The 27,536-nt window shown below is 43.0% G+C and overlaps 1 protein-coding gene across 1 annotated transcript; it reads left to right on the top strand.

Annotated features, from left to right (window-relative positions):
- The first annotated feature begins 1,900 nt into the window (after positions 1-1,900).
- On the top strand, positions 1,901-25,509 carry HORMAD2 (HORMA domain containing 2). The gene is made up of 12 exons (XM_075718983.1): positions 1,901-1,951; positions 2,787-2,928; positions 4,783-4,846; positions 5,866-5,902; positions 7,188-7,208; positions 7,947-7,973; positions 9,349-9,416; positions 13,096-13,247; positions 13,816-14,069; positions 14,932-15,040; positions 16,135-16,199; positions 25,405-25,509. Exons 1-12 carry the CDS (start codon positions 1,901-1,903, stop codon positions 25,507-25,509), a joined length of 1,095 nt encoding a protein of 364 aa, XP_075575098.1.
- Positions 25,510-27,536: the final 2,027 nt, after the last annotated feature.

Genomic DNA, 27,536 nt, shown 5'->3' with positions numbered 1-27,536 from the left:
AGGCCGCGCCTCAGGGTGAGGGGCAGGACCCGGCGTCGGGTAGAGCCCGGCCGGGCCTGAGCTTCGACTCAAAAAAACAGAAAAAAAAAAAAAAAAGAAAAAAAAGACTTTTAAAACTACATTTGGAGCCATGGCTGCTTTTTTAGGGCCTGCTGTAGCCTCACATCGCCTGAAATGAGGCATAAGGGGCAGTCAGGGTGTGGGCACGGGGCTGAGGGGGCGAGGTCCCGGGTGGAGTGGAGTGGAGTGGGGTGGAGTGGAGTGGAGTGGAGGTTGCTGGGCCTGCAGGAGCTTTGGTTCGTCCCAGTTAATACTGATTTCCTGACACTTGGTGATAAAGTGACTCGAGAGCGGCAGGGCTGTGGAGGGCCAGGACAGCTTCTTTCCTCTCTCGCAGTCCCAGAGCAGGTTTGGCAGAGGTGAGACAGTGGTGCTGAAGCCTTGGAGGATACCCTGTACCGAAACAACCCGCTTGGAGTAGATAAGCTCAGTCTAAGTGATGTTTCCTTTGCACAATAAATCAATTCTAAATGTAGCATGGTATAGAAAATGTTTTCTTATCTCTCTGACTCGCTTAAATCAGCTTTATTTAGCTAATAACCTCGCATTGGAATAATGCCTTTGTCTGCTTTAATTGCATTCCGGTCCTGTTCACGGTGCTTTGCCAATCATGAGTAAAAAAAAAAAAAAAAACGAAAAACCAAAAAAACTTTGCTAAAATATTTAACATATTGAAAATTTTGCAGGTGTATATTTGTTTCAACATACTTTTATAGCTGTAATCTGTCCTCATTACTAAAGGAAGTGCTAAATTTAGCATAAAAGCTGTCAACATGTTCCAATCAACATGTCTTAATGACTGCCAACAAATGGAAATGAGGCTTTCATGGAAAAAAGCTGAAAAGGTACAAATGCAGAACAAGAGTAAATCAACTGTTTTGATAAAAGTCTGCTGGTCACTGGATTACGTCACGATTTAAATCAACCCACAGTGATACTATTTTAATTGTTAATAGAAATATTGACTAGCTGCAGACAAGGCAACATTCCTCTGGGGACCTGTTTGTGGTGTTTCCTTTCATTAACATCTCCTTGTTAGCAGCTACATGGTGAGATCTCCCAGAGACCCATTTTTCAAACCAATTAACGTGTGCCTTGTTAATTCCATCTAATGGAAGCTTTTAATCAAGATGTCAGACGGTGCTAGATCAAGCATCTCACCAACGTGCGAAACATATACTGTCCACGTTATTGCCTTTATCAATCAGCTTTCCATTCCTGTAAAAAATATTTTCCTCTTAAATCTAGGTTTGTCTAACAAGGCCCGCTTTCATTGAAACAATGTGGACTTCTCTCTTTTTTTTTTTTCCTCCTTTTTTTTTTCCTTTTTTTTTTTTTAATTTCAAGGTGTCCCAGAAGAATCATTCCTTTATTCTGGCCAAGATTGATGTTAGTGCGCTTCGTGCTTACCCTTGCTAAAATATTGGCTGCTATTGGCAGACTTCCAGTTCTTTCACATTGCCCCTTCACACTTTTTAATGGTTGTAGGAATTAACATTTGTGGTTTGGAATATGAGAAATGCATTTTGAAGTGGCACCAGCTGACACGAGGTACAGTTGTGGCCCTGAATTTCAAATACTATTGATCATTTACCAGTGAATAAGGAGTTTTCTCACTCTGCAGACTCAGACAGTGCCATAGAGTATCCTTGGTTTGCTTTGCTTTAGCTGTCCTGACTGGCAATTAGCTTTTAGACTTGAATAAGGCTGAAGAATCTCATTCTTGGCTTAAGGAAGATGAGAAATAGCAATGACTGTGTATTTTCCAGGTGTCTCATGTCTGGGTTTTTTCCCCCCCAGGTTTTAATTACAAGTGGAAGGCAGGTCTTTGAAATATAGGATGGCTACTCACCAGCTTCTACATACTAGGCAAAAGAAAAAGTCCTCTAAGGTAAAAACCTTGAAATGTGATGGTACTGACAATCTTAGCTTTCAGTTTTGGACCTGGCATGTCTGTGCCTGGTGAGGTGGGAACACTTTCTGTCTGCATTGTTCTTGGTTGGATTATTTCCAATCTAGTAAATCCAGGAAGATACAGCATGGGGCTTTGTCATGTATTTGACTAAATAAATGTAGGCTCATTAGGTGTGCACAGAGCTTTATTAGCAGGAAAAAAAGCAACAAACTAATAGAGGAACTAAATTTAGTATACTTTCCACTGAGATAGTTCACGCTAAAATCACACTGTGTTTAGATTTACATGTACTGTTTACAGCTCTGCATTAAAATCACTCTGAAGATTAGGTCTGCATACAGCCTTGACAGGTTCAGTCTGCTGTCAGATCTCAAAAAAAGCTGTGGCAGGCGGTGAACTTCGGCTCAGCAGTGAACACCACACCAGCAGTGGCACATGTTTGACTCCACAATTAACTCTGTAGAGCTAAGCTGGCAGAAAACTATACACTTTTTTTTCTTTTAGGGCTGGTTGTCTGTTAAGTGCCAGCATTGGTGCAGTGGAGAGGGTGGGAATGTTCAGCTGTGATAAAAGGGGAGGGAATGCAGTCTGCTTGAGTAAATCGTGCAGGATCTAACAATAACTGTCCTTAAAACATTTAATCCCACCCATGTTAGACATTAGTCTTCTCTGTGTAGTATGAAGACCAGAGAAATGTTAGAATTATGTTTCTAAGTTACCTGCTTTTTCCACCTGCTGAGAGTTGTTTCTAAATATAATCCCTGTGTTACACTAAAATGGTGCTATTTTTGGCTTTGCCCTTCATTTTCAGGAATCGGTGTTCCCCAACAAAATTGCTGCTGAGCAGCAGTCTGTGGTGCTGGTGAAAAGACTTCTGGCCATCTCTGTATCCTGTATAACATACATGAGAGGGCTGTTCCCAGAGAGCTCTTACGGAACTCGCTATTTAGATGGTAACATTTTCAATTTGTGCTGAATTCTTATTTCTACTTGCTTTATTTTAGCTATAATCTGCTTTACGTGCTAGCTTCCAGCTTCTCATATATGTATGAGATCAGTTTATTAGGAAGTTAGCTAACAGGCCTTCTCAAGTCTGGATGCAGACAATGCTTCTGCGTCAGATAGATACAGAGCACAGAAGACAACCTAGAGCTACTGGCAACTCATGGCTTTTCTGTTAGTGTTTCTTTCAGTTTGTAGTCATTCTTTGGCATTACCAGCCCTGTGAATCAGGTCTCAGAGTCGGGAGATTGACTTAAAAATCAGTAAGTTTTAAAAAACTAACTCTGATTGGTGTGTTTTATTTTCCCTTGGATTTTTGAGCCCTTGAGGTTCACATTTTCAGCTTTCCTTGTGAGACTGAAAGTAGATTTGTCTGTTTTATTGTTTGGGTTTTTTTCTGTGAAAACTCTCTCCCATGTGCTTGGGAATCAGAACTTTTAAGAAAAAAAGAACTTTAAAAACCAAAGTCTTGTCATAGGATCACAAGAGTTAGTGAGGCTTTCATTCATCAACATCTTTATGTTCATTTGAGATGTGTTAGTAGGGTGTGAAATGTCTCCATGCATTCCAGTCTGTTTCCATGTTTTTACTTACGCAGTTATTTGTCCTGAAACATGGTCAAATGCACTTTGTGGACTTGGTTGAGGGCACAGGAAATCCCAAATTGGCTCTTGATCACCTAACCCTGAAAAGCCACTAGTCTTTCCAATCAGACATCAGGTCTTTCAAGTGCCTTTTTGATCAAGAATGTTAACATCTGACCTGTTCATGCCTTTGAGGGCTCCTTGGTTGAATCCTAAGGTGTTATTAATTCATCTCTTCATTTGCAGGATGGGTTTCCTCTTGCCATTCTGAATGCCTGAAAACAGAGGTAGACTGAACTGTGTGGAAAAGCTTAACAGAAGTAGTTTAATCTGACATTGTGGTTTAACCCCAGTCGGCAACCAAGCACCACACAGCTGCTTGCTCACCCTCCCCCTGCCCCTGGTGGGATCGGGGAGAGAATCGGAAAAAAAACAAGTAAAACCCATGGGTTGAGATAAGGGCAGTTTAATAGGACGGCAAAGGAAGAGAAAATAATAATAATGATAAAAGAATATACAAAACAAGTGATGTGAATTGCTCACCACCCGCTGACCGATGCCCAGCCAGTCCCCGAGCAGCAATCGCTGCCCCCTGGCCAACTCCCCCCAGTTTATATACTGAGCATGGCATCATATGGTTCTGGCTGTGCTCCCTCCCAGCTTCTTGTGCACCTGGCAGAGCATGGGAAGCTGAAAAGTGTTGACTACTGTAAACACTACATTGCAACAACTAAAACATCAGTGAGTTATCAACATTATTCTCATACTAAATCCAAAACACAGCACTATGCCAGCTACTAGGAGGAAAATTAACTCTGTCCCAGGCAAAACCAGGACATCTGAGCACAGTCGTAACTCATATGGATATTGGTGAAGGCAATGCAGAAATGAAGGTGCTGTTAGGGAATGGCGGAATAGATGGGAGCAGAGAAAAGGAAGGAGGAGAGGACAGAAGCTGCTGGTGTTTTGAAATTAAGCCGTAACTCTAGCACTTTTTTTGGGAGAGCCCAGAGCACTTGAGGAAAGTCTCGACATTTGAAAATGCAGCAATAAGCTTGTGTCAGCCCACCTGGGACTCAGTGGAAAACCAGCATTTCCGCTCAGGAAGGACCTCCAGATAACACATTTTATCCAAAAAAGGGAGGATGACTGGCTTAGTTTCAGTGTTTGCCCAACAGCTGTGATAAGGATTGTAACTATGTGCTAAATCTGCTTTTGCAGACCTCTGTCTAAAAATTCTCCGAGAAGATAAAAGCTGTCTGGGATCATTGCAGATAGTCAAGTGGTAAGTGAGTAACAGTGAAACTAAGACAAGATTGTGCTGAATAGCAAGACATCTACCCTTCACATTCTGCTTCCTGAATTTGAAAATATTATGCCTGGTAGTGCTATCGACTATGCCAGTGCAACTCCCACTGCTGCAGTGTATGTGCTTGGCCCTGTGCGTAAGCAAGACAGAATTAGCTGACCAAGATCATGTGAGTTCAGGGTCTGTTGAAGTGTTGGCTGCAGTGAGGTCATGGGCAGGCCCCAGAGCACACACAGGCAGCATAGGTACGGAGAGAGGGTAAAGACAATCATGAGATTGATTCTGTTGTTTAGTCTTTTCTAGTTTCATTTTTATAGGGATTCTTGTAGCTTGTTTTTTAGTATGTACAATATTTTACCTTCCTGGATATTGTGTGTCTTAAGTATCCTACACCTTTCTTTAGGATGTATTTCAGAGTTGGCATGTTCCCAACAAGCAGAGTCTGACTTTGACACGCTAAGGAGATACCTAGCTGCACATCCTTTGACTCAAAGAGTAAATATCTGACAATTGCTACCTTAAATAGTATTTACTACTTTGATAAAGTCCATAGCTCTAAACTATGCATCAGATAACAAAAAATTTATAAGACCAGAGATGTCAGGCTGTGTTCAGGTTAAAGTTTCAGCCAAACTCTGTACACTGCCAGTGGGAAAAGAGCTGCTGGAGAGCAAGCTGGGGAGCCAAAATAGAGCACTGAGCAAAGAATTACTCAGAGCCCGCCTTGGGCCTCAAATCCTTGTCTTTGTCAGGATTTAAGTGGGTTCCAGGCTGACAGGATATGGCCCTAGAAGTATAAACAATGCGAAAATGCAGAAGGGAGGACAGCAGCCATGATGGTTGACCTGAAAAGGACTTGACAAGCCCAAAATGTTGCTAGCTGTGTTGTCTTAATTCCAGAAGAAAATGCACTTTAAACTGTATCTAATGAGCATGTGTTTACAGATCAGGAGATAAATATTGCTGGTTAGTATTAACATGTTTTTTCCTGGCAGGATTCAAGGTTGTTTTGATGCTTTGGAGAGGCAGTATGTAAGTTTTTCCATGTTTTTTGATGGAGTTTCCTATTTCTTCATAAAGTATGGGCAAAACTATCTTTCCATTCCTGCTTTATATTTTTGTAGTGATCTTACATGCACACAATGCACATTCACACCTGTGGGATAGGGGGAAGACCCTGCCCTGAGTATATACATGTGAGATTTGGGATTTTACTCCTTGAGCCCAACTATTGACCACTGTTGCTCTCTAAACTTGCCTGTACATGGTGTGTGAACTAATTTGCAGCCTGAAAGGGATTTCCCTTAGTTCTGTGTTCTGTGTTTGCGTTCTCTAATGTCTGGATAGAGACACTGCCAGTCAGAACTTAGATCTTGATCTCCATGCCTGTTTTCCTGAGACAGGTTATTTTGTGCTTCTGCTTTCCTTCATCGCCTTTTCCCTAGTCTTTCCTTCTTGTCTTCTCTAACCCTCCTAGCTTTTCTCTTGGGTCCGGAATTTATTACTTCTTTTGGAAAGCGATTCATCAAGTAAGGTATATAACTGGTTCCAGGACAAAATCAGCTAGTAAGTAATCATATTCCTTGCTGATACTTACATAAAAACTGCTCTGCACAGGAAGAAGCACCAACTGTTGTTATCTCTGTCAGCACTGTTCATCAAACCAGCTCTCATCTAGATCAGATGAAGCGGTGTTAGTTTCGGCACTGATGATCAGATGGGCTCTTATACCTCAGTACAACTGTCAGTGTGTATAAGATAATTCAAAATGTTGTGAACTCAGTTTATTGCTTGCTGACAGTTCTAGGAGGTATTTAGTCCTCTGCTATTGATGAGAGACATAAATTAATTGTTATTTGACAAGGATTAAGGAAAAAATTGAGATATTTAATGCATGTTCCAGGATTGTTTTAAAGAGTAGTCCCATGTACATTTTCTTGCTATAGGATAAATTAAATACCTTTGGGGAGTTTCATAACAGAGAGCAAATACTAGTCTTCAGCAGGGATGGGCACTCTTGTAAAACAGTTTTAAGTCGGCATAGCCTCTGGAGGTTTGTTTAGAAAGAGTCCCAAGAGAGAAGTCTGAGCGTGCAGTTGTTTTCTTGGGAAACTGCAAGTAAAGCCAAGTGAATTGGCCACTAGGTGTTGCTGATGCTGTGCTATGAAGAGTCTGCATAAAGGTTTTTATCGCAGTTTGTCGACTGTATCTATTCCTTCACTGTATGTAGGTAGTTAAATTTTAATAGGTCTTTCTTTTCCTTGCCCGCTAAGGTTAGATTTTGATTTTGTGTTTTGTTTTGTTTTTCCCTCCTTAGTTACACATTGCTGTCCTTGCAGTAAGTAAATGAATACAAGGCATTTTTCTTCCCCCACCCCACTTGAGAGAGATACGGAGTCAAGGTTGTGTCAACCCCTTTGTGCCTTTTTTAAGGGGAAGTCAAAATGTATGTGGTTTTTAAGAGAGTGGTGACCTTTCTTAAATATGGTAAATATGAACTTCCTAGGCTGCATGGGAATATTTTTCTCAGTATGTCAGGCTTCTGACTGAGGCCTTACATGCATCCTTAAACTCCTAGAAGCGCTTTCATGTGCTTCATATCACTGCTTCCTTTAAACTCTTGCCTCCACCCTTGGAAGCTGCTGTGTCTTCTCCATTTCTCCCTGCAGAAGAGTCCTCCTTATTAGTCTAATCCTGAACAAACCACACACTGGTGGTTGCATAGCAAGTCTTTTGCCCTGGTCCTTTGTAAAGCACCAAGAGCTATGCTATGCATCTATTCTGTGCATAATCTGAGTAGTTAAATCTCAGGCATCAATAGTTGCCTGCGAGGGTTGGAATGGGAATTAACCTCATTCCTCCACAACTACACAGATGAGTGTCTTCTACCTGTCTTTGAAGTGGTAAGTATTGACTGCTGATAGAGGAAGGCTGTTTCTCAGCCATTCCTTTCTCTGATCCCACGCTAAAGATAGTACAATCTCTGCTGTAAAATGAAAATATCATTGTTTAGTCACTTTTCACTGGTTCAAGTTATCCAAGGGCAGAATGCCCTCACTGTGCTTTCTTATAACAGATTTATACCAATCCCAAGGAACCGGAGGTAAGAAAGAGTCTTAATTAATCTTTGAGGCAACTGAAGGCATGGGTGAGTAGATTTGTATTCCGAGTGGACTTGTAGGCTTAAATTCTACCCTGACATGGCTGCTTGGTGACCCTGTTTCTCTTCTTCTTTCTTCACTCAAGAATGACAGCTCAGTGAGCTGGATTGTGATCAAACACTCCTACCAGGCACTAGGCTGCGGGCCCATTTAGGGCCTCAGGCAGGGATGTTAACAGGCAACTAATGGGCATGTTGGCGATTTTGTTTTTCTTTCCTGAAGAGAAGAAATGGGAAGCTCAAAATAGTTCTTTTACGAACCATAGTTTTAACAGCAGTGTTGAAGAGAGAACTGTTTTTTTGTGCAGAGAGGTTTAGGACAGAAGATCTGGGATGTATGTGTTGCATAATGCCTGTACTTATCCTTTCAGTGTTCTCTGTTGTGTTTCTATTTTGTCTACACCTAGCCGGTGGAGACAGACCAGATGGTGTGCTATGTAAGCGAGGTTCTGCATCCATGCTGTCTCCAGAGAGCAGATGCAGGGAACGGCTGCAGAATCTTTGCTCACCTGATTACAGTTCTGCTGTGTATGTGTGTGATGCACCTTAGCATCTGGGTAAAGAGCAAGAGTTTAGTCTGTACCAAGGCTGGGATTTGTAAGGAAGGCTCAGAGTTAAGGGCTCAGCTGAGCTCCTACTAATCAACCTCATTGCCTCTGGAAAAAGTGAATTATAGGCATGGAATTGGACTACAGTAGATCCTTTCTCTTGTGGTGAAGTAGTCTGTTCTTCCTAATTATTTTATTCCCTAAAATCATAGCAAATACTTCCTTTTTAAATGGAAAATCATCTACGTTTTTCTATTTCCCTCATAAAACTCTGGGACCAGTGAAATTCAGAAACTTTTGCCCATGCAGTATTGTTTGTATTTCCTAGTAGGAAGAGTCCTTCAGGCCCTTATCTCCGTACAGAACTCTGGGCCATGCTTCCCTGTGACATTGCATCACCCGTGAAGCCTCCCATTTCTCCTTTCAGTAAGGGAGGACATACGTACGTTGTGATGGTTGGCTGGCTCTAGTGCCTCATTAAGAGATTTAGGCTGGGGAGTCAGGCCCACAGAGGAAGTGGAATGAGGAAGCAGGAAGTTTCTTAATTTTTTTTGTGATTCTTTCAGTGCTAGGTAAGCTGTGGTTATTAAGAAAATTTGCCAAAGCCCGTGCAAGCAATAATAGAGTTAAAGCTGTCATCATGTGATTAATTTAATGCTGTGCTCTGGCATAAAGTTGTGAAAGAACACTGCTAAGTTCAGTACACGTCTTTATACTTGTTACTGAAAGAGACCCGTTTCTTCTTTTCCCCTCTCTTGTTAAATCTCTAGACAGTGACTGAACTGTATCAATTCAAATTCAAGTACAAAAAGGAGATGCCCCAGATGGACATCATCAGGTAATGGTTTGCTTTTATTTCTCAGAATTACACGGTGAAAACTGTGTTCTTGAAGCATTAAGAAGAAACTGCACTTCATGATTAGAGCATGTCTGAGCCGCTAAGCAGCTGTAAATATCATCAGAGTTGAGGATAATCTCCCTACAGGATATGAACTGCCGAGCTGATGAGTAGAAATGCTGTTACGTAGCTACGTAGCACAGTGAGGTACTTAAAGTGCACCAGAACTGAATTAAGGACATTTTACAGAAACGGTGCCTAATCAGGGTAGCGATGCAGAAACCAAGCAAACTCTACAACAGTGCTTGCTGCTGTCTCAACTAATAATGAGTGTTCTTCCATTTTCACAAGGCAGCCTTGTGCTTTCACGTGGAGCTTTTTCAGGTTTGATCCCTTTCACCATGATCCTGTACCCAGGATTTTTTTCCTTGGACATTTGCATATGTTAATTCTGCTTGAGCAGTCTTTCGTGGGTGACGTGAGAGAACTTTCACTTAGAATGCCTGAGTTGATGCAAAATGTTTGGCAGGAAGCAGCAGCTTTTTGCATCTTCTTGGCTCTGTCTGTCTGTTAGATATTTTAAAGCTGTGTTTAGTAGGCCATAATCCCGTGTAGTTTAACATAAATACTGTCAAAGGCCGTTGGCTATAACCAAAGCAAAGAAAAATAATTAACCTGTTTTTAGTTTGCTTCTGCAATTGCCCTTGGTGAAAGATGGATCTTTGGGCCTTGGAACTTGCCTGTACAGCAAGAGAGCTCTGCTGTCTTGAATACTCCTCAGGAAACTCCTCCACAACGCTCCTGTACTGTGCCATTTGCTGCTCTTTCTCTAAATACATCCACATAATTTGTAGTATGTGGCAAAGTGATTTTCTATTGGGAAAATCTGAACTATGTCTGAGTCGGGAGTGCCCTGTTGACTGTACCCACTGTTTCTGCTTTGAAGCTGGTGTCAGTTGTCCTTGCTACACTGGGGGAAAGAGAAGAACTTTGGGATCTGAAAGATAATAGATAGCTCTTGAGTACTTCGGGTTTTTAATCGGCCTTACTCAGATCAGTCATTAGGTCCTAGAAATAACAACAGTCCCCAAATGGAACTCGGCATTGTTGATATCTGTCATACTGGCCAATGAGAAGCTAAGTAATCTTGCTGTTGTGTTTATATCTGCTCCGTCGAAATCTCATTACTGCTCTGAGGCTTCAAAGCCCATGGCATCAGATTCCTGGGCTCTGTTCTGTTTCCTCAGTGACTGACACTGCTATTGCAGGATCATGTGTGTACCTGCAGTCGTTAGTAAACTGATGTTCTGGCATTGATCATAGTATTGTGTCATCTTTGCAATCAGCTCCTTCAGCTGATACAACTGTTTTTACATACCTGCAAGGTTTATTGTCATGTGCAAACTCCGAGTTAATCATTCCGTGAGAGGTATTTTGTGGGTCTGCATCATTGTATCTGAGTGGTAAAGGGAAACTTTCTCCAGGATGGTATCTGCCTTATTTTAGATGAATTTTGGAGGAATTCCTCACCACTGATCCCAGTCCTTCAGAGAGGTTCAGTTCTTCAGCTTCTACTTTTTGACACATTCATAGAATCATAGAATCATAGAATGCTTTGGGTTGGAAGGGACCTTTAGAGGTCACCTAGCCCAACCCCCCTGCAGTGAGCAGGGACAGCTTTAACTAGATCAGGTTGCTCAGAGCCCCATCCAACCTGACCTTGAATGTTTCCAGGGATGGAGCCTCCACTACCTCTCTGGGCAACCTGTTCCAGTGCTTCACCACCCTCATTGTAAAAAAATTTCTTTCTTATGTCTAGTCTAAATCTATTCTTCTTTAGTTTAAATCCATTACTCCTTGTCCTGTCACAACAGGCCTTGCTAAAAAGATTGCCCCCATCCTTCCTGTAGGCCCCCTTTAAGTACTGAAAGGCTGCAATGAGGTCTTCCCACAGCCTTCTCTTCTCCAGGCTGAACAACCCCAACTCTCTCAGCCTGCCCTCGTAGCAGAGGTGCTCCAGCCCTCGGATCATTTTTGTGGCCCTCCTCTGGACCCGCTCCAACAGGTCCATGTCCTTCTTATGCTGAGGGCCCCAGAGCTGGACGCAGTGCTCCAGGTGAGGTCTCACCTGAGCAGAGGGGCAGAATCACCTCCCTCGACCTGCTGGCCACGCTTCTTTTGATGCAGACCAGGATACAGTTGGCTTTCTGGGCTGCAAGCGCACATTGTTGGCTCATGTCCAGCTTTTCATCCACCAGTACCCCCAAGTCCTTCTCCACAGGGCTGCTCTCAATCCCTTCATCCCCCAGCCTGTATTGATACCAGGGGTTGATGCCATTCCTGCAACAAATCCACAATGTTATTCCTATATTGAACCAGTACTTGACCTGTTAATTCCTATGGAAATCTCATCTCTTTTTTTGCTTATACACTTTCCCCTTACCATTTCTGTTCTGCTAATCCCAAGACCTCCAAAGGTGATGTGTAAGAGAAGGCCTGCCTTCTCTTTACTCCACCTTAGGCATTGCCAGCATTTGTCCTCTCGCTTCATGTACATTTCTGAACATGCAGAATTAAATCTAATAGCACAGTGTGCTCAGCACAGAGTTTTGCTGTTGGCAGTTTGGAGCCTACCAAATCATACCCTGTGCACCCTGCAAATTCAAGCTGTTCAACAGCCACTCAGTTTTCATGATGAGCCAAGAAGCTTCAACTGGAAGGGGAAATCAATCTTAACGAAGCTGTTCCTTCCAGTGGTTTAGTCAGTCTTATTCAGCTCTGGGATCCTCTCTGCTCTCTTGGGTTACTTACTGCTTTTGAAGCAATTTGGGATGATTGTGTTAGGGACCATCCAGCCTGTATATAGTGTCATCCACCTGCCAGTGGTCTTCCAAAGACGTAATGGAGGAGCTACATTTTTTAAGGCCCCTTCTCATTGAAAGCTAGGGAAGTTTAGGTTCCTTAGTCACACAGTGATTCATCTAGTCCATCTTCAACTGTCTAAAGTTAGCTGGCTGATCTAAGCTGCTCATCTCATCTACCTCTGTAGTCAAGAGAAACAAACTCCTCCAGAGGGCGATTCATCCCACTTCTGTCTTTATCTCGGTCTAGACTGCTTGCTTAGACTAGCCAGCTGACATTTGGATGGGTGAAGGAGGTGAGAGGAATGCCCCTTAGTCACTTTTGAAAAATGTGCTTCTGAGCTAGTTTTTCTTACATGGAATTGAAGTGAGAACATGCAATTCACTTCTCTTCAAACTGCAAAATGGACTTGAAAATAGCCCCTGTGATGAATCAGCTTTATATGGGATTCTCACCTCATTCCTCTCATTCCTGAAATTGCTTAGGTGAAAGGCACTTGTTTTATGGTCCTTTGATCCAATTTAATCATGTTCAAACAAGTGAGTCATGACATTTGTATAATGGGGTCCATTGCCCCAGCTACAAAGTCTGTTCAAATGTAAATGCCATGCCTCTTAGTTTAGAGCTGTTGTTTTGCTGATGCCCCCCCATCCCTGGAGTCTGTTTCACTTCCCTGTTTATCTGGAAATTACATAAAGGCATTGTAGCTTTGTTGCTGGTGGTTTCAGACAAGTCAGTGGGCGCACTGTATTTGTAATTAGATCGTGAATATTCATGATTGAGGAAAACAAATCTGTTATTCTTCTTCTGATTTTAGCAACCAAATGAACTTTGTGAATGGGGTGTGCAGCGAGGACATTAAACAGGCCAGCAGACTCCTGATCCGTAAACTGTACCTGTTAATGCAAAACCTCGGGCCACTTCCCAATGACATTACCCTGACCATGAAACTCCTCTACTACAGTGATGGTAGGTGGAGGACAGTGTGTGCTGTGGGGAAAAATTCCCTTTCCATCAGTTTCTATGCTAATCATGAACCCCTGTAAAGTAAGTAAAGCATAGAAAGGTGAAATGATAGAAGCTGTTAGCTGGTAACAGTGAGATATGGTGTAAAACATAGTAAAGCCTTCTGACACACAGGGATGGCAGACGCTTTTTAAGAAAGGGTTGGACATCCGTGTAAGAAGTACAGCCATGCAGTGTGAAAAGGAGACATCCTTCTCCTTCACAGTTTTTGTGTTTGTTTTTTTAAGGAACAGGCATCCTGTGTTTGCCAGGTTCTGCTCCAGAAAGTTGAGCACATTAATGGTATCTCAGCATCCTAAAGGCATTATTTCTTTGAGCTCCCTGATAACATTTGCTCAGCTTATTTTTTCCTTTGCATTCTCTCCCTTCTTCCTGAAAAAAAAATGCCCAGAATATTTTTTAGTAGTTGATGTTGTTGCTTGAGGCTGATATACACTTGTTCTTTATAAATCAGATTAAGGAGATGGAACTTGATTTCTCTGACATCAGTGGGTTCTTTCTCCCTGTGTAGTAACTCCCAAAGATTACCAGCCCCCAGGCTTTAAGGAAGATGGCAGCCCTGGTGACCTGGTGTTTGATGGCGATCCTGTTAACCTGAGAATAGGGTCAGTCTCCACTGGGTTCCACCTCATGAAAGTGAGAGTGACAACTGAAAAGAAAAGAATGGGGACAGTTGAAAGCAACCTGATCCGGAAGAATGTCCCTACTGAGATCTCCCATCAAGGGTTAGACTGTGATGAAGAGGAAGAGGAGGGGAACACAAAGGTATAGAAACAGCTCTATTTGGTTCTCGCTGGAGGAATGGGGTTTATCTAGCAAAACTCTCCTTAAAAAAAACATTTTCTCAGAATCCTAGTTTAATAAGGGTTTCAGCTTGTGTGTGGCAGCAGCACTACAGCAAATTGAACACTGAGGCTGAAAGTCCATAGGCATAATGTGAATTTCATTCCAGTGTATCCACTGAGTCTAGTATATTCTCCCAGAAGAGGGCAGTGATTGTACAGAGAGGCACAGCACATGGGTGCACGCACGCACACCACACACACACTTACACACAGACATGCACAAAATGGAGAAAAATGCAAGGAGTTTTGCATTTCCACTTGGCGTTTCTCAGGACTAAGCCATGTTCCACTGTGTAGTTAGGTGGGATTCCATCCACTTAGGTCTAGCCATCTAAAAGCTATGGGTTGTGCCTAATTTCTCTAGGCCCGCCCCCCCCCCGCACTTAGTGGAGGAGGAGGCATCTTTAGCAGGTAATTCAGATAATTTCCTTAGACACCAAAGTAGGCTGGAATGAATGGTCCTCTGGTGGTGCCTCTCCAAAATGACAGAAGGGGCAGCCTGGACTGATAGCTCAGACTTGACGATTTAATTTTAGGTGGTCAGTACCAGGGAATAAGCCCCAACATAACCCACTCATGAAGATAGGAAGCCATTTAGGTTGGAATTCTGTTTTTTCTTAGAAAATTTCTTTCTTGAAAGACCTGTAAGTTTGGGAGAAAGAAGGCCTGGACACTGAGGAGCTGTGAAAATCTTATCACTATTAGTGCTGGGTTTATGGAATTACCACCTTGGCATATTTTTTAGGTTATGCTGTTAAGACAAAGCATCATTTGCTTTACAGAATCACCCTCTCCCTGTCAGAGCAGATTCAAGTGAGCGTGGAGAGGACAAAAGTGACACCCATCCAGGCTGGAAAACGGAAGCATCTTCTTTTTACCTTCAGGATACAGGTAAATGCCCAGTTTCAAAACTGAAGGAGCTTGTGCTCATGACTGTATCCTAGCATAATATTTAGGTTTTCTCACTTACTGTGAAATGAGTGAATAGAGGTGGTCAGGCTGTTTGGATTTTGTGTCAGATCAGACTGAACTATAATAAAGGGCTTGTTGTATATGCTTGGTTTGTTAACAGAAACATTCAATTTTTTTATCAATATCTTTCCACCTCTTTATCTCAGCAGTTTTTTCAGATATGGAGGAAATGCACAGTTCATCAATACTGAGTTACATTATCTACATTTTCACCAAAGCTCTTTTCCTTTAGCTGTTACAGTTTGGTTTTGCTAATGACTCCCATATGTGAAAAAATACACGAAAATATGTGAAAAAAAGCCTTTTCTCGCACTTCAATCAACCTAGCTTCTGATATACCACGCTGTATTTGACCTTTGAGGCTTTCAGATATAGCCTGTGGAACAATACCATCTAGTGACAAAATGGTAAATAGCATTCCTGAGAGCCCCAAGCAGTAGAATAAAGAAGCGTGTCTGCCTATGAAGTCACCTTTTCAGGTCTTTCTACTGCAGGGTCTCCAATGACTAATAAAGGGTGAACTTATACTGCCACCTTTTCCATTGTGGGGATATTAACAGGATCTTCCTTGTCTAACCAGTTGCCTGCTTTCTTGAAACTGAGGCACTTTGGGACCCCCCCATCAAATTTTATTGAAACTGCCTAATAAGGTCAATAGTCAGGGGACAGCCTGACAGACAGGGCCAGTAGTCCCCACACATGCACACACTTGGATAGAGCACATGCAGGCATAAGCTTTGTTTTCTTAGGAAACCCGGTTAAAATGGGGTTTAAGTTTCATTGATAGGAGCTGCTGCAAGCTGATGTGTTGCACGTTCAGATGACACTTTATTCTGAAATCTCTGTTTCCAGGAATAAACTGCCAGTGTTGGCAGGGCCTGAGAGCAAAGGTTACACAATTTCAGATCAGGCATGGGTTTTTGCTACAGTGGTTAGTCAGGCTTCTGGATTTTTTTTTCGAAATGTAGGGTTTTAACTTCAGAGGTAATTTTGATTTGATGTTTGGATTGTAGGTGGAAAGAAGAAGAGGGAAATAAAGGAGGCAGGCAGGATGCCTTGCTCAAGGGCATCTCAGCAGGTGAGCAAATTTTAGTGGCTCTGAGATACACCAGGCAAGATGGAATTCATTGCCATGGAGCATTATGTCATCTAGGATGGCACAAGATTCAACTAACATTAGTGGATTTCTCGTGGAGTATCAAAACACATAGAGGCTACAAAGTATTGTGGCATAGGGATATAAGCATGAACTGGAAGTATTTAGGAAGAAACTTTCCGTGGTCAGCTTATTTCATATGTCCAGTACAAGAATTTTGTTCTGTTCTCTGGAGCTGGCACTTGTGAATTACACACACAGACTAAATGTATCAGTGTCCCAACCGGGTTGGTTTACCAGTGTTTATGGATTAAGGTTCTGAAATTACCACCCAGTTTTAGGTTTGAAGCGTGTGTTTGGCTGTTGCCTAACACGGTCTTCACCTCTCCTTTCTTGCTTCCAGACTATCTTTACATGTGAGACACAGGTACCTACTGGATCCTATCCCTTTTTGGCTACCTCTCTAGGATAGGAAGAATTATCCCCTGGAGGTGCTGATCTCTTTTTCAGTGGTTGTTGGGGCAACCCAAAGAACTAGGGTAGAGCAGACATGTAATTTTAGATAAGTAAATTCTGTGAAATCAGTTCCATCCTGAAGGCTGCCCAGGCCAAACCCTGAGTCAGAATCAGAGCTCGAATTCATGGGCTTGTGCAGAGGTTTCTTCAGTGACAGGGCAAATCTCTGAATACCACCAGACTTGCCACTTGATCCTCCTTCCATTCAAATTAGTTGAAAATCGTGTGAGCTTGAGTGCTCAGAAACTGAATCTTTGCAGGATAAGTTAATGAGAGTAGGAAATTGCTACTAAAATTTTCCCCGCCTCTGTTGAAAAGAATCCCGGGGTGTCTAACCCAGACAGCAACTGGAGACTACAACTTAACGTGTCATTCAAAAGGCATCTGTGAAGTATTTGCCTTGACTCTGGATCTTAGAAATGAACTTCTGTGCCTAGGCTGGTATTTTTCAAACTTTAACCACATTTTTTTTTGTGTCACATCCTCCAGTTCCCTTCTGATCATTGTTTATTCTGTCGTCTGTGTGAAAACAGGAGCCTTTTTTGTTTGTAACTCATGCTGTCCCACTGATTCATGCTCTGACATTCTTTCGGGTCTGTCGCGATTGTAAGCAGAGCACCAGACACCTCTCTCTTGCAGCATGTGAATTTCATTAGAATACAGTAGCAATACTGAGAGTGTCTGAAGGTGGTGGAAACAGCATTAGTTGCTGAAACATGGAAGAGTCACTTTATCCATTGTATGTGTCCAAAGACTTAAAAAAAAAAAAAATCCCAAGCACTCTGCCTGGTAGATTCTGCATGGTAGAGGGTTTTTTTAATGTATTCTTTGATACTATTTTTTAAACCATCATAGCTTAGAAGTTGGCTAATATTTCAGTCAGTTTAGGGAAAAACAAAGTCAAGTCACTAGTTAAAAAAGTACAGATCATCATTGTAGAGCCAGTGCTAATAAAAATTTGACACTATTTTCCATATGAGAGGGACTTTCCCTTCTTTTCTAAGGGAAGTGGTTAAAACAAATGACCATTGTGTATTCCACTTGAATCAGGAAGCCAAACTGGTGAGTGAAGTTTGTCTTAAAAAATGAGGACAAGCTTGGGTGGATGGGAAGTCTGAGTTAGTTATTATCTAACAGGGTCAAGTATCGGTAAGATGGGTAGAAGTATCCTGTTGGGGTGTGAATGTGAACACCTTGTTGCTATCCAGACTAGAGTACAGTCAAGTAATAGCATTTTCCAACTGTCAGGTGTGTTCAGAGAAGCTCTCTGCTTTAAGGAGCTATAAGGTCTCCAAAGTGACTTGTTTTCTCCTGGATTTTGGAGTTTAATCAGTTTGATGTGTGAGGGGCCTTGGGGAGCAACCTAGCCTGGGCTATGGCGGTCTCCCTTTATTGGGGGCAGACATGAGCCCTTAGACTTGCAGTGCTAGTTGCGTGACATTGAGTGTTAGGTTTCCACCAGAAGAAGAGCCCCGTGAACTAGCTGACAGAATGATCGCTCATGTACCAGCACTACCATAAGGGAACCGGCAAGACTGGATGGCGAGGAATGGGCAAAGAGGGTCCTGGAGGGAGACCTGCCCTTCTGGTGGCAGCGCAGTGTTAGCTGTTCAGCTGTCTGTGGAGCAGCACCTCAGGGAGTTGGGTTTAAAGGTGCTCTCTGTACAGTTCAGGCCAAGATTTTCAGAACTAACTAAAACAATTTGGAGTGTCCCAGAATTTGGTATTTGTACAAGGATTTGATATTCAGGAAGTGCTGAGTTCAAAAATGGTACCCAAAGTTGCAAGTTACTTTTGGAAATGTGGATGAGCCCGTTACTGCTCTTCATCTGAAATGAACTGCTTTATACTTTCTGGTTCCTTGGTTAGCAAAAATAAAAACTGTGCTGTTGGCACTGAGTTTATTGGTCATTATCTTCCTGATCTGTAGCTCTTCAGGAAAACGAGGAATGAAAGTATTAAAGGCTTATTTTTATCTAATCGACATGGGAGAGGCAAAGGATGTGGATCTGCCAAAAGAGAAGCAGCTATTCCTGTCCAGTTAGAACTGTAACTGGCCTTTAGTAATGGCCATGCAGAGTCTCTGACAGAGGGCTTTTTGGATTGGAGAAAAATTTACATGTACTCAACTGGCTTGTTATCTGCAATCTCATGATTGATGATACTTAGGATCAAATGAGAGATTGCCCTTTCCCAGCAAGGCATCTCTGTACTTAATCATCCAGAGTTAGACACCAGCATGTAAATTAGCCTACCTCTGCTGTCTTCAGGAGAGGTTTTCTGATTGCATCAGCCAAGGATGTGGCCCAGTGTGCTATCTTTATGCATCTTGCTACTTTCCACTGGCATTCTAGGAGTTGTGAAGAATTGGGTAAAATAGGGAATTTCTGCCCATTGATTTAGCTTATAGAAATCTGCTGATGAGAATGGAGTCCTGCACAGAACTTAGATAACTTCTTGAATTCTTCAGCATACTCCTTTATCCTTTCATGAATCCTTTAATGTTCTTGTCCCGCAGATTGATTTTGGTAAGCTTTGTCTTCATGTAAGCAAACATGTTGCAGTGGAATGAGTTTGGAATGAAACAGAAGATGAGTAAAATCTGACCATGTGGACGCCTCTGCAGGCTTTTATCTCCCATTAGGAAGCTGTGGGCTGAAGTTCTGGGGTGGTCCTTAGAGCACGGTCTCACTGCACAGTGAAGCAGCCGTGCAGGGAGCCCTGAATTGCCCCTGACTGAGCCTGTGCCAGAGCTGGAAATGGTGTGGCTGTATCAGCACAGCACAAATCAGTTCTGCCTCCCAAGTTTCTGGCTTCATTAGCTAGGACCAGACACTGCAGACAGGCCATGCTTATGATCCTAGACTGCTGTGGGACATGAGGAAGCTTGTTGACACTTGGCCTTGTGTGGACATAATCAGTTTGGATCAATGGTAGCTCAGGCATCTCTGCACTGCGATTCACTGCCTGCTGTAGGCATACTCCTGCCATGCGGATTAGCTCTCTTAACTGGAGCTGTCTAAAAGTTAGATGTCTGGGGAGAGATTCATCCCTAAACGTTGTAAATCAGTGCTGGTTTAGACCTCAGAGGATAGTCTGTCTGGCCTCCAGCTGCTGCTCCCATGCAGAAGACTTGGCTACCTGGCCACGTCCTCTTTCTCCAGCAGACTGTGTCAGTGATGGAAGCCAGTGTGAACACAGTCTTTCATGGATGACATGTTGTGAGTGATATCTGCTGTGTTTGCCAGTGATCAGTGTCCTGTTGGTGCCCAGGGCCCTGGTCACTCTGATGGAGATTCTTGTGCCTTTGCTGAGCTTCCGTGTTGTATGCAGCTTCTGTCTGAAAGTGAACGTCACTGCAAGTGGATCCAATTGCAGAATAACAGCTTGGAGATCAAGACCTTTGTTGTCTGATTTTTCCCAGGCAAAGCACTTTTAAAATTGCCATGACAGAAAGCAGTTGAAGGGTGAAGCCTACCATTTGCAGAGCAATAGGAAAGCATTTTTCTGTGGCAATGTCATTATCTTGAACTTTGCAGAAAAGAAAAAAAAAAGAAAGGTTTATCTCTAACTGTCTATCAAGAGAGCTGTATCTGATGAGAAGTTCCCAGAACATTTTCTCCTCCAAACCAGCTGAGGCTACACAGACCCAAACAATGAAGAGAGAAAGATTCAGAGATGATCTTGCCTCTCTCCTTCCTGTGAGCTCAGGCCATTCTGGGAGGAGTGAGACAGGGAGGTCAGGAAATTCCTGGCTTCTCTCAATTCACGTCAGATCCTTAGCTGTATCTTGGGGCCATTCATCCCTTGCATGAGTTATCCCTGTCTAGTGTGCAGGAAACAGTTTCCTAGTGATCTCTTCATTCAGAGGTGAGGCCCATCATCCCACAGATCCGGGGAGATTTAACCCTTGTGTCCTCAGATTGCCTGACAGCTACCCCAGGGACATCAGCAGGAAGATATGGAGCTTCTGCGCTGGCTGCCTGTGCCTATATTCATAACGTACATGCTAGCAACCAGACCCTCTAGAGAAATCTGCATAAATTAAGGTTGGACAGATCTAATATCGCATGAGGGACTAAGCTGGGTAGCAGCCTAGTAGGCGGAAGGAGCACCCATTGCTTTTTGCCTCCTCGATTACGATGCTGCAATCTTATGGGGGAAGGCTTCTGGTTTTAGGAGGCATATTGGGTTGTGATCCGGCAATCAGAATGGCTGGCATGACAGTGTACAGTGTGATTGAGGGCCCTGGAAGAGATTATAAGGAGAGAGATTGATACATTTTTTTTCAACAGGTATTTTTGAAGAATTTTTTTTTTTTTACACTCTGGAAAAATCTGTTCATTAGTCCTTTAAATGCTACAAGATACACGAGGTATACAGTAGGCCTGTAAGCCTTCCAGTTCGCAAAAAAAAAATTGCATTGAATGTCAAAGATTTTAACAGTGAGCAATGGAAAAGGAAGAGGACTAGTGGTAGTCAGTGATGTGTTGGCATGGCTTCCTGGGGACAAAAATGTGGCAAGTTTCCATAGAAGCACCACAGTAAGTGTCTTTCATTCTTCCACCTGCATAGATTGGCTTTCATGCTAACCAGCATGATTCTCCTCCACTTGTACAGATGAAAATCAGGATTAATGCTACTGATGTCAGTGCAATTGCTTTACTGGAAACTGATAGGAGACCAGTGCTGAGCCCTGCGTCGAGCGTTTAACCACTGTGCTGCCTTTACAGAATCAGTGAGGTCAGAAGGGACAATTGGAGATTGTCATGTCCAACCTACCTGCTCAAAGCAGGGTGAAGCAGAGCAGGTTTCTGAGGGACCTTGTCCAGTCAGGTGTTGAATATCTCCAAGGATGGAAACTCTACAACCTCTCTGGACAATTGGTGCCAGTATTTGATCACCCTCACAGTAAAAAAAATGTTGTCCTTATGTTTAAATGGAACTTCCTGTGTTTCAGTTTGTGTCCATTTCCTCTTCTCCTTTCACTGGACACCGTGACATACCTTGTGAACCTTGATTTTTGCTGTGCTTGGAGAGCGTGGAGCAGCCACCTGTCAGTGAGTAGATGGGAATTACTGCCTTCAACCAGAGAGAAATGGCTGTTCACCAGGGGTGCCTCAGGTCTTTGAGATAAATTTAAAGAGTCACTGGCTTGATTTTTGAAATTGGCAAGTGTTTGCTGTGCTGTCGAGTCAGTGTTAGCTGCAGCTGAAATCACAGGATGCATCAGGCACTGGCTCTCTCTGATTAAAGTTTCCTGATGATGATAGACATCCCCTGACACCTGAGAACCATTTTGCCTTATTTCAACAGTTAAGTCTTGTATCTCAGTCCTTATTCTCCTGGCCCACTTGATGGAACTGGACTTCTTTTGACATTAATGTGCTTCTGAATTTGTCAGGATAGTTACAAGGTACCAAACTAAACACTCCATGTCCCCTGTTTGCCAAGTGCCAAACCTCAGCACGGGGCAGGCCAGGGACAAAGAGGGACACAGTCGAATGCTCTTCTGCAATTTTAGCTTTTCTACATAGGATGCCTTGGGAAACAAAACACATGTCAGAAGAGCTGTAAATTTGCTTCGATTTATGCTGGGAATTTTTGGCCGGAATACATGGGGACACTGGGGATTGAAAATTGCAGAGCACAAAACTAGGTCCTGATTTTGTCTATCTAAGAATAGCAGCGTAGCTGTGGTCTGCTCATTCTGTTTCATCCACCAGTCTGCCTTGGGAAGGCTTTAATCTAAGTCTAATCTATTTTTAGCCTGATATCTTCTCCAGACAATGTGCAGCTGTCCTGTTAGTTTTATGCCAGAAATTAGTAACACTTGTATGATTCACAAGTTAGCTGTATTTTTACAGAAAAATTCTGCGGCAAAATACTACTTTTTTACATGTAGTGCAGTATTGTAAAACAGGAGATTCAAACTCACTGTGTGTTCATGTTATGACCTAGACCCAGAACTACGCCTTGGACTCAAGAGTCAGGAGGCCATGGGTCTGTTCCTGTCTTTGCTAATTGATCTAGACTGCTCCCACCTGTCCTATTGTCAGCATGGTCCCTTTGCAGGGTAAGCATGCGAGGGCCTGGGCCTTGTCCTATATGCTTTTATAGCACCTGGCTCATCAGTGGAGCCGAGGGCCTGTAGTGGTTGTGTAAGCCAAAAAACCAACATTCACACAGTGCGAGCTCTCCCATCAGTTATTCCAAGTCAAGCATCGCAGTACATGGGAAAAATTAGAACTAATCAACTTCTGGAGGCTTTGATTGTATGTTTAGTCAGTGGGAGGGATTTCCTGCTTTTCACCACACCGTTTAAGAGTTTACTTTCTGGTTAAAGTCAAATAAACGTATGTAGGATCTGACTTAATCCCATTTAGAGCGACATTTCTGGGGAAGAAGCTTGAGTGTTTGGTTAAGGATAGACCTGGAAGTTGGACTTGGGGCCTTTTCCTGGCTCTGAGTTCCTACGCGAACGTGTAGCTGGGCAGGGGCAGGACAGGACATGTTGGCTTTGGTGAAATACCTCACACAGTTGACATCTTATTCAATGGATGAATAGTGTTGTCTAGAGCACTTGATGGCTTGCATAGATGTTTTTACTCTTCTCATGTCAGGTTCCTGTTAGGTGGTCATGCTGCCTGTGGTAAAAGGGAGGAAAACTGTGGGGGACTTGCAGTGGGCTCTGTGTGAGCAGCTGCTCGTTGTGGCTATTTCTCCCCCCTCAAAAGTACCCTGTCCATGCAGAAAATTTAGGAGGAATAGCAAAGGAGTAAAAACTTTACTGAGTAGTTGCCTGTGCTGCAGAAGATCCGTTCCTCAATAGAGGAAATAAAAGCACCAACTCTAGCTGATGGCCTCTTTATGCAGTTCAGGCTAAAATAGAAGGAGAGCTGCTTTATTCAGGTGACTGGGGGCCGGGAGACTGGAGATCATTCCTTTGCTTTATTGTGTGGCCAGCAGGACAGGGTACAAACCCTGCAGCTGTGTTAGCACTGGAGAGTTTTTGGATGCAGTATTTCCCCCCTCTGGGCCCTTTACTTCAAAAAAGGAAGCAGACAGGTTAAAATGATGCCAGGGAGAGGAAAGTAAATAACTGCCTAAAATGCCAGTTTGAGCAGCTGGATATCAGGTCAGGAGCTGTAACACAGAGATCCACTCATCACTCTTTCCTCAAGCACATACGCCTTGGGCAGCGTGGGAAGTTTTGTCAGCCTGAGTGTGCAGGATGAAGGAGAACCTGCCCATCCCACTTTGGCAGATTCTTGTTTTCTCTGTTTTTATGGAAAGGAAATTGTACTTTCTGCATTAAGCAATATTGTGTTGCTCATAATGGGGAGCAAAAACAATTTAAAACACGATAGAGAGGCGAAGTGAGGTTGTTTCAAATTATTTTGTTGTTAATCCATAATCAGAGTTATTTCACACATTAGAAAGACCATGTAGAGATTACCAAAGCCTCATACCAAGGTCAGATAGAAAGCAAGCCTTGATGACGTGAGTGGGGAATTCTATAATGACCACATCTTGTAATCTGGAGACCTTGTGCTTGTCTCCAGGATGCATTCTGGAATAGCTCTTTATTAACTCCTTGTGTTTATCCTGCTTCAGTTACGGGATTCCTCATGTTTTATGGTTAAACTGGAGTAAGGTACTCCTTGTTTGGAGCAGGAACTCGGTTAGCACTCTCTTCCCTCTTCATTCACCTTACTTTCATCCAAATGAACTTTCTGGAGGCAAAGTTGAAGCGGTGTGCTGTGGTGTGTCCTGTCAGGTTGGTTCCAGTGAGCACAAGAGAGGTTACATTGCCAGACTGTGTGCTTTGTCCCTTCTGGGTGGGCAACAACACACATTGCTCTCTGCAACTCCAGATTATTATTTTAAAAATGCGAATATGTTATGTGATAATGAGAATAAGTGAGTTTGTCACTTGGCACAGCCAACACTTCAACTGTTGTTCTGGCCTTCCATCTCTCTGTGGTCTGTCTGAATTGACGGTACCATTGACCCATTTATATTCTAACATATATTTATCCATGTTTTTTAACCTCTTGGTTTGTAGGCCCCCGAATATTTTTGAGGGAGGTTTGTGTCTTTCTAGAAGGAAGTTAAGCCTCTTGGAAGAAAGCTTGCTTTGCTTAGTTATTTTTTGCAGACTCACAGGTAGTCTCTGAAGTCTGAGATCAACCAACTTGTGTTGAATTTCCCTGATGTACACATAGAGGTACTGTATGTCTCCTCCCGAAAGCCTGTTTCCAGTGACCACAAATTTGACATGTGCCCTGCTTCTTTTCCATACTTTTATGATTATCTGAGGTCGGTGAAAAAGGCTATGCCCTATAAGCTATTATATTTCTCAAAGGTCTCTTTGCTCCTCGTGGTTTTTTTTGGCAGTGGGGAGATGGGTACTATTCCTTGTGCCACCAAAACCATTCTCTGTCCCTGAAGCTGAACCTGTTGCTTTCACAAATCTTACAGTCCCAATTCCATCCAGTATTCCAATTTTGATTCCTTGCCTAATTACTTTTCTGGAGAGCAGGATCACACTGAACAAGCCCAGGAGGATCCAGGAAAACACATTGTAGTTTTGGAAGTTGTATTTCTTGACTCATCTAGCAGGAGCCTGTACCGTGAGAATGATCACTGTTTCTGATGGTTCTTACAGATAAACTGCCTGAACCTTGCATTTAGCCAGGAAGAGGTAATAGAACCCAAGAAGAAAAGGAAGGTCAGTGAACCAGAGAAGCTGCTTCTGGAAGGCAGGAAATGATGTTCATTCTGACACACAATACATTTTGGAAGGTGTGAGTTTGCATTGTCATCTGAGTAGTAAAGACCTTTACTCTCTTCCAATATTTAACTCTTCCACATACCACATGTATTTCTGGATGTTTATTTGTCTAGTACAAACTTTGGATTGTGAAGAGACAGCAAGCACCATAATTGTCATGACAATGTCAACCAACAGCACTTGTTTGATGTTCTAAAGTTGAGGATTTATGATTCCATGTGAATGGTGTCTGTGTGCTTCTTTCTCTCTCTCACACACTCCTGCCCCCCCTTCACTGGCTAATTTTCCTCCTCTGTGGCTGGACTGTCCTTTGCCAATATGTCATCAAATATTTAACGGCACTATTTCAAGATGAACCCTCTGAGGTAACAATGCCAGCAAGCAACAAGTCTCATGATTCACTAGATTGGGCTTAACTTCATCCTATCTGCTGTTTCCGGAGCATAGATTTTTTTTCAAAGAAGGGTTTTTATCTATATTGAATACAGAGATAAAGTAATCTATACATATTTTCTGCTGGTGCTGGATTTTTTTTTCTGACTCTGCAAGTAGTGTTGCTATGACTATATTATCAGCTTATTTCTAAAACAGCAACCCACCATGTGCCAAGGGGCTTAGACAGTGGTGTGATACAAATTGTCTTGAAATACAGCACATTTAAAACCTAACTTTAATAAAGGTACCTTGTGGTTGCAAATACAGGTAAGCAGAACAGCAGCAACAAAAGAAAAAAATTCTCTGTCCCTTGGAGCAAAGGTGCTGTGCTTTGTGTCATGTAGATTGCCTGGCAGGCACTCTGTCAAGACCTGATGGCTATTACTGGAGTGGAAGGAGGAAAATGGTCTTAATTGGTCTTAGACATTTTAAAAGAGATGTTCGGGGAACAGCCTTTGCATTACTTTATACACATCGCAGAAGAGATACTGAAATATGAAACAGTGAGGAAGGGAATGCAGTGCACTCTCTTCTCAGCGTAATGTTGCTCACCTGGCGTGTTCAAATCTTACAGTGATGGGGAAATAAAAGCACTAGAGTACAACAGAGTAATGTACACCCAGTAGTGTAGCAGCATCCGTGACATTTCAGATATGCGGCAAAGATATTTCAGGACAGGACTTGAAGAGCAGCAGTGGTTTTGGCTGTAAGGTGTTTCTTCCATGGTATATGTCAGACAGCTCTGTAGAAAGCAGTGAGGATCACTTGACAAATATCTGACCGATAGCGTCTAGGGCATCTGACTGAAGGACCTTGGCCACCAGTGCTATCGCTTGACACACGAGGTTCCCTGTCACCATTAATATGGTGATGTCTTCTGCTGTGGCAGTGCTTGAGGTTGGCTCCTGACATCAGGGATCCTCATCACTGCTGAAACAGTGATCTTTCCTTGACTGGATAAAAGGTGGGGATTGATGCATCTCTCTTGTGCTTTTACTCTGGTTGGCCATCTGAAAGAGGTAAAAGCCAGACTAGAACTGGTTGACTGGGTAGAGGTAAAGCTGAAGCTGAACACCCCTAGATGTTCCGTTGACCTCCTTCTCCAGGTAGCTGAGTAATGCGTTGCAATCCTAATGCTAATACCACAGCTGTCCTTACTCGGCCCTAGGCAGACAGACCACTGACTGTCCCTGAGCCTGCAGCAGCGTCTGGCAAGTTTCATGGCTTGATGCCTGTTTCACAAAACTTGCAGAACATGAGAGTTCTCCATTTTATCCTCACTTTCAGTCCTGTGTTCTCATTTTTGCACCTATGGCCTAATAAGCCAGTTTGTTCACATGCCAGAGCAAACCAGAAATCTTCCTTCTGCCCAGATTTTGTAATGATATTTGCTCTCACGCCTGCACATCCATGGGAGTCCTGCGTTCTTCACAGAACAGCTACAGCTCAGAACCTGCCTTGACCTGAAAGCTCTGCCCTGGCACTGCTAGGCTGTGTGGCTTCCATCTTTCTTCAGCCCACTGACTCCTGCCTGCACCCAAAGCCATGTCGTGTTGTGTTGTGCGTATAGG

This window comes from Pelecanus crispus, chromosome 11, assembly GCF_030463565.1.
Source record: "Pelecanus crispus isolate bPelCri1 chromosome 11, bPelCri1.pri, whole genome shotgun sequence".
Taxonomy (NCBI): domain Eukaryota; kingdom Metazoa; phylum Chordata; class Aves; order Pelecaniformes; family Pelecanidae; genus Pelecanus; species Pelecanus crispus.
The sequence above is the reverse complement of the archived record's forward strand: the minus strand, read 5'-3'. Positions and strand labels throughout refer to the sequence as shown.

Excerpts from the sequence above, each read along its gene's own strand:
- HORMAD2 (XM_075718983.1), top strand. The coding sequence starts at position 1,901 with ATGGCTACTCACCAGCTTCTACATACTAGGCAAAAGAAAAAGTCCTCT. Across the intron at positions 2,929-4,782 it reads CGGAACTCGCTATTTAGATG|ACCTCTGTCTAAAAATTCTC; the intron begins GTAACATTTTCA and ends CTGCTTTTGCAG. Across the intron at positions 4,847-5,865 it reads TCATTGCAGATAGTCAAGTG|GATTCAAGGTTGTTTTGATG; the intron begins GTAAGTGAGTAA and ends TTTTCCTGGCAG.